The sequence below is a fragment of the Bidens hawaiensis genome, unplaced genomic scaffold (genome assembly GCF_021521415.1).
Source record: "Bidens hawaiensis isolate Kalapana, Puna unplaced genomic scaffold, B.hawaiensis_p1.1 tig00026366_1, whole genome shotgun sequence".
Classification (NCBI taxonomy): domain Eukaryota; kingdom Viridiplantae; phylum Streptophyta; class Magnoliopsida; order Asterales; family Asteraceae; genus Bidens; species Bidens hawaiensis.
Window position 1 is genome coordinate 81135 of NW_027494240.1, and position 7431 is coordinate 88565.

A 7431-nucleotide genomic window follows, 5' to 3' on the forward strand; every position below is an offset into this window, starting at 1 on the left:
TATGACTTACGTATTAATCCTAACTCTAAATGAGTCAAATGACTTATAAATAGGTTGCAATCAAGTTGTAAACGAGTTAAATAAGTTGACCTTACAAAACTATATTATAATAACCTCCCAGTTCCCGCCGTGTAGCTCAGTTGGTTAAGGGGGCTTAAGACTTGAAACAATAATAACCTCCCAAACCTATTAACATAGGCATAAGAAATTACAACCAAAAAGCTAATGTGTTAGGAATCATCATCCAAAACCGAATTGAATCAATATGTTTCTTGAAGAAAGAAAATAAGGTGAGAAAAAAGTGCAACACTTAATAAAAATTGGCAGACTTGAAGCTGGAATTGACAAAACTCAACAATACAACTATTTGTTTTGGCAATGTTCCTGAATACATTCTTCTCTTAACAAATTCATACAAACCTACAATCTAAACAAACTTCTTTAGACAATTTTAGGCATTTCACTCTTTTTTCTTCTTTTTTTTCGGAAAATTTATTTCTATCATCCAAATCAATACAAGAGTAGACTCATCTAAACTAATTTGCTAATATGTCAGCTACACTATATATGAAAATACAAAGACACCGCAGAGCGTCTCCATTTGCAAACCCGACGATTGAAAATCTTGATATCATAATAAGAATCTCAAATAACTAGCCTAAGCTTTCATCGTGTGACCACTCTGCAAAATCAAAATAAACTGTTCGATATTATATTTTTAATAAAACTGTTTGACTATCATATGACCAAAGAAAAGATTTGTTACCTGACGAATTCAGGCTCCGACTGCCGGTTTACTAACAATGTCTTCACTAAATTCGCCAAAAATATTCGGGCAGTCCTCCCAGTTTTGTGTGTCTCTTTTTTCCCAATATCCACCTGTATATTTATAAGTTCCATTTTCGCTGTCTTTTGCAAACCATCTTGGTTTCCATCCGTTTTCTTGTAATTTTCTTGACTGCAAGATTTTATTGCATTGTGAAGCAACTCGTTAGAAAAGAAAAGAGTCAATATGGTCAAAGTCATGACATGTCAGCTGCCATGTCATCAGTTGGCCTGTTAACCATATCAGATTTTCCTATATTAAAACTTTTTGAGAGTTAGAGCCTTTTTCATAAAGAGGTTGAAAGCTTGGATTAATAATGGTTGCATAAAAAATAAATTAAGTTTGAGCTGCCATGTCATCAGTTTGACCTGCCAAGTCATCATTTGGCCTGATAACCAGATCAGACTATATTAAAACTTTTGGAAGTTAAGAGCCTTTTTTATAAAAAAATAATTCAAAAGCTTGGATTAATAAGGGGCGGCAAAAAGATTAAGTTCGCGCTGCCTCGTCATCATAAGAAAACTGAAGGAGCCATATGTAAGATACATACCATTCTCTGTCTTGTTTCCAGTCTTAATTTCTCAGCATTTGCCATGTCATATTCACCGTTCTCCAGATGCCTTTGATCGGGTCGAAGTCTTGAATCAGTGGGAGGAAGTTTCTCCTTAACCGTTACCAAACACCCAAAATCAGTCACAACTCAACCAAACAGAGACTTATTTAATAAAAGTTAAAACACATAAAATCTGTTATATCTACCTTCAATCCTGGTGTTAGCTCGTTTAAGGTGATAGCAAACGAAGTTAAATTATATCGCGTGAGATTAACAGGCGGCAAAGTCCTTTTCCACAACAAATTTTCATCAACCATATCCTTTGTCTTGCTAGTTCCCTCTCCATTAATATAATACATGCTATCATCCCATTTCCCAAATAATGTCGCGTGCTTTTTACCATTATTGTCTTCAACAAACCCATGTACCTATTCAAAAATAACCAACATTTTAAGTCAAGAACAAAAAATTACACATATTGTTATCACATTCAAGAGTTAATTACTCGGATTGTCTCCGTAGTTTACCCAAGTTGTAAGTTTGGTCCTTAAGTTTGAAAATTACATTTTAGTCTTGAAATGGAAGTGCGTTTGATTTTTATAATAATAGAGGTTATTTTTGTATATTCAAATGCACTTAACTAGAAAAACTAGCGACTATCCAGTCCAAGGAGCATCCGTGTTAGTTTTAAAAAAGTCGGGAGCAAGCATACATGTAAATTTTCAAACTTAAGGACCAAACCTATAATTGTGCAAGCCACAGAGACCACTAGAGTGATCATCTCTTATATTTAAATTTTAATTACCTGGTGAGGATTTCTTTCAAGAATAGACTGTTCCTTAAACCTGAGCTTGCAAGATAAGTCCCGGTTACCACGAATATGCATCAATCCATGATGATCACAATACACCTTTCCTAAAATGAGATTATATATCCCTGTGGTCACCTAACAAGATTACATAAACAAATATATTAAGTTTAATAAGAAAGTTGTAAAAGAATATATAATTAGATAAAGACAGTATGTTTTATATTTTTGTACCTTGCTCCATTGAAAAATCTCACCATCATCAAATTCAAGGGTCAATATTCCAACCGGGTCGAGTTGAATTGATCGCCCCCAGAACTTAGTTCTTATGTTACTATCTCCATAAAATTTCCATCCTTTACCTTCACAATGGCAAGCTATCAAGGTGGGATGATGACTAACCTGTCATGATTATAAATATTAATAAATTATAGCAACAAAAAAAATGGATTTGGGGTCAAATAATCAGTTTTGCATAAAATACTTATTTACATCACATTTTACAAAAACATCTTCCCAACCCGAGCTTTATAAAACCAAGATCAGATAATCATACTAAAATCCACATCCAAATACGCGTTAACATTAATAAAAATACAAGATTAACTTAGGACAACAAACCTTCTCGGAAAAGAAACGGATTCCTTTTTCAGGATATTCAGCTTCATAAGTTTCCCCTAATAACGGATTAAACGGTTTACAATGCCTTCCTTCAGACGAAGCATACCCAGAAACCGCAAACGCTGCAACGTTTAATATTCTTTGGATACTGTTGCCCTAGGACAACAACACATCACAAAAGAATAAGCATGCGATTATATGATTGATATCCAATAACTTACAAAAATAACTATAAACAGGATATACCTCTTTTCCATGCTGATATGCGCGATCCAACAGGTAAGAATACTCGAGATCTTCAAAACATTTTTGCAAAGATGAGATCGGCTCGTTAAAATAAACAGGTAGGCAAACTCGTGTCAGGTCTTTACCAACATTATCTTTAATCATTGACCATAAACTAACACCTTTTTCCTTTTCAATGGGATCTGAGAGCTTTTTTCTTCTTTCAAATTGCAATTTCTTGGTGTTTATTTCATCCATAATATCAGATTTGTTTACTACACCAGGAAAATGATCTTTTGTGTCAAAAAAGTATGTTTCTTCGTCTTCGGAAGGGTCTTCAAGCTCTTGCTTCTCCACATCATCAGATGATTCAGTTGTACTCCATTTTGATTATTAATCAACTTATGTTTATAATTCAAAAAAGTAAGTAATAACATAAAAAACAAATCTCGTTTTAGTATTTTTACCGTATATTTTGAACGTTCGTGTTGTGCCAATTGATACTCGCCGTCAGGAACTCCAGATGCTATATTTTCAATATTAGCAGCCTGATAAATCCATACAATAGTAACTTAACACAAATCAAATTACCATTTTACCCCCGAAACTGGAAGAAACTTAAACGTACCTCTAACTGTCTCAACGTGTCAAGTAAATTAGAGCGTTCTTCACAAAGAAGTCTAACTTGCCCTTGAATTTCTGAGAATTCTGACAGCATAATCTGCTCACAATCCTTAACTAGCACTTCACTCGTGCCTTCATCGATTAACCGTTGCTTTAATCTTTCAGTTGACAGTGATATATCATAATGTATAATTGGTGATTTATCATTAATTCTTCTTAAAGAAAACAGGTTTCTTGCAGAGGCCAGAGCTTCTATCCAAGCAGCTCTTTCTTCCTTCAAACATGTTCTTAAGTGAAGTGTTTTCGTAGCAGTAAATATGTAAAACCGTCTACTATCCGATCGGCTCTCGCGAAATGATGAAATCTACATTAATAATAAAATATAAATTAATGGTCAAAACAATGATTAACATAGGTTCAATCAAGAAAAGTGTCAAGACTGACCCTTTGAGTGTAGTCAACTCAACTATTTAATAAAAAGTTATGATCTTTAATTATGTTCAACCACCAATTCAAGCACTTAATTAAATCAACTTTAAAGTCATTCATGATGAGGAGTTGATTCAACAATTAGCAGTGCAAAAAAGGCTCAAATTTTAAAAAGGCATATTGGGCGACGAGTGGAATTACGGGGCCAATTATCAGTCGACAGAAACGTCTCAACAAGCCGGATCATGTGGGCCTAGCTCTCAGACCAAAATTTCCACCATTTGGGACTCTGTTTTTGCCAATAAAGATATTTTCTTCAATTTTCACAATCTTTTTTTTTATAATAACGATATTTCATTGCTAAACTCAAACGATTATAATAGAATGACAGGTAAACGGGCAATATTTGAGCATTTCCTTACTTAGCCTCACGTGTTTTTTCACTGATTAGCATAAATCACCTTCTTCCTAAATGTTTTCAGTTTACTATTCAGCAGTTGATTTGTAATTTCAAAATTTTGGCAAACCTCGTTTATTCCATTCAGAATTTGATCAACTTTTCTTATGTGTGAATTATTTATCTTCTATCTGTAGTTAATTAAACTCAAAACAAATACAAGATTAAGCAGGTAAAAGGAAAGTGAAATAATGCAAGATGATAGTTATAGACTTATATGGTTTATAAAAGATTTGGATAATAAATTTAGAAAAAATAAGAAGTCAAAGTGCAAAATGGGTCAAATGAAAGAGACAGGTAGCACCAAAAGACAAGATCCAAATGAAACGAGGGTATGAGCTAAAAATGAGTCCAGAATTTGATCAAATAAACACAAAATGTGGTGCTACTGTCACACTATTTGATATAAAAGGGGTAGGCCTGCCTACACAGAACCTATACTACCCATTGGATTGGATACAGGCCCTTTTGACATGACCCCTAGATCCACTTCATTTTCATTTTCTTTCATTTACACATCTTGTAATATAATGCTGATGATTCAAATTATTTATACATTAATTTCATTTTCAGCTGAAGATTGCATTCCCTTGTGAATTTTGAATTATGAATTCGATTAAACTGACTATTATTAATTACCTTTAGGTGAACAACCCCGACTGTTTTCTGCGGCTTATTACCCGAGCTATTAAGTCGTTTGAGTCTACCAAAACTCACATCCCCGATGAACCTAACATCATCGCCACCGGTGAGGCTTTCAGGGCAAAGGATCTTGGAATAAGAAACGACACCGTTTCGTAAAACGAACCATCTAGATCTCCAGCCTTTACCGTAATTAGTCCACTTACATAAGACACCGGCAAAACTACCGGAATCAGATCCGGAAGACGGAAACCCGACCGCATTGAGGTCGGATCTCATATCGGTTACCGAACACGACCTCGACAGCAGCGATAGCGAGGTCGTGTTCGGTAAGCTTAAGTTTCCGTCTCCCGAATCCTCAAGCGATATGCAACACAAAGGATACATCTCCTTCACTCGCATTTCGTGATTTGTAAATGTAAATCAGAAAATTAGTCAGCTGGAATGGCACATTGAACAAGTAAGTATCAACCAAACCACCAACAACAAACTATACACCAGACATTGGAAAATAAGGTGAGAGAGGATTTTAGAGAGAGAAAATAATTGGGGAGTGAAAAGGGTTGGGGTTGTGCGTCATATAATATTATTATTATTATTATTATAAATATATATGGATACAGAGGGGATGAGTTAGTGGCAAAAGTGTCATTTTAAGAAAAGAAAACAAAAACAAAACCAAAACCACCATGGATGGATGGATGGATGGATGGATCAACAAGAGCTTGGTGGAGTTAAGATTGATTATGATTACAAGAGAAGAGAAGAAAGTCCATTTTCATCTGTCACCAGATCAGAGAGAGAGAGAGAAACAGAGGTACATGCAGATACATACGCATTGTGTGTGTATATATGTTTGAATAATTTAATTCTTTTTTTCTTTTTTTAATGAATTTTATGTTTACTATTTCATAAATCTAATGATTTCAAAAGGTAAATATAATAAAATATTATATTATTATTTTGGTCTTTTCTTTCTTTAACATTTAAACCGCCTTTTTTAACGATGAACCTGATAAACCTCCTACAAAACTCTAAAAGGGGGATCTGATTTCGCAATGCTAATTCATTTTTTGGTGATTTACTGAGGTTTAAACTCAAAAATATGACACATGACTCATGATTTTCAAACTTGTAACGTTAAAAAAAAAAAAAAGCTGTTAAAAGAACCTTATGTAAAATTTGTAATTGGCCCATCAAAGTAAGAATGATTGATTTTTTTATCTTTACATTTAAATTTTGTAACGATATCTGTTTCAATATTTATCTCACTATTATTTATGTGTTATTTTAGAAAAATGACACACATGGCCTCCAAATTATTAAATGGTGTGACTAATTTGCATAAGTACTTTTTGTGTAAGATAATTTAAACTTTAGATATCCTCATACTTAAAAAAAAAAAAAAAAAAAAAAAAAATTATATAGTTTGTGTAAAGGATGGAAATGTTTTAAAAAAACTCAAATATTGATGGTCGGGTATAAGTTTATCTTTTGTTATATTATTTTATTAGTTTTAATTAGTTTATTATGTGAACTATGATACTTCATACATGTTTTTCGATTTCAAGTCAATGATCGTTAAAGATGCTAAGTTGAAGACTTGCGCGAGAATGGAATGAAATATCGGGAAGATTGGAGTATGCTTTGGAATCTCGGGATGTGTTAGAAGGATTCAGGAAGCGTTTGGATGAAAAACCCTATGCTGTAACACCCCGGCTAAAGCGGAATACGCCCGAGTGTGACCTACAGATTGCCCAAAACACATGTGACACTATTAAGTGGCAATATTATCATTAATTAATTTAAACATCAAGTACACAAGTTTGTAACAAGAAATAAAAGGGGAAATATAAGAACAATTAACAACTTGTCCATTTATTAGTATAACCTAAGTTCTAGTGTCTTCTTCGTTTCATCCTTTAATAATTGTACCTGTAACATATATATAAAATAAAGTCAACTAAATGAATAGTTGGTGAGTTCACACAAGTTTTGATATACGTACATAAAAAAATCATACAATTCCATGAATAAGTGTAAATGAGAAGTAATGTAAAAATTATATAAATCATATACAAATTATTTTAAGTTGAGTAAAATTAATTATAAATCATATTTATCATTTTCATCTATAAACCCGACTTTCGTTTCCGTAAGTTTTCGTTAAAATTTCGATTAATATTAAATTAATATATATTATTTCGTTAAAACTTTATATCACGCGAATATAATTATTTTTAAAG

General features: G+C 33.1%; 1 protein-coding gene across 1 annotated transcript; it reads right to left on the reverse strand.

The window, feature by feature from the left end:
- Nucleotides 1-775: 775 nt before the first annotated feature.
- Nucleotides 776-5587, reverse strand: LOC143573300 (oxysterol-binding protein-related protein 2A-like). Its single transcript, XM_077058217.1, has 10 exons — nucleotides 5183-5587; nucleotides 3662-4021; nucleotides 3500-3581; nucleotides 3055-3419; nucleotides 2809-2964; nucleotides 2422-2589; nucleotides 2185-2325; nucleotides 1586-1807; nucleotides 1377-1490; nucleotides 776-958 (listed from the first exon to the last, which is right to left on the reverse strand). The coding sequence occupies exons 1-10, from the start codon at nucleotides 5585-5587 to the stop codon at nucleotides 776-778; spliced, it is 2196 nt and encodes a 731-aa protein (XP_076914332.1).
- Nucleotides 5588-7431: the final 1844 nt, after the last annotated feature.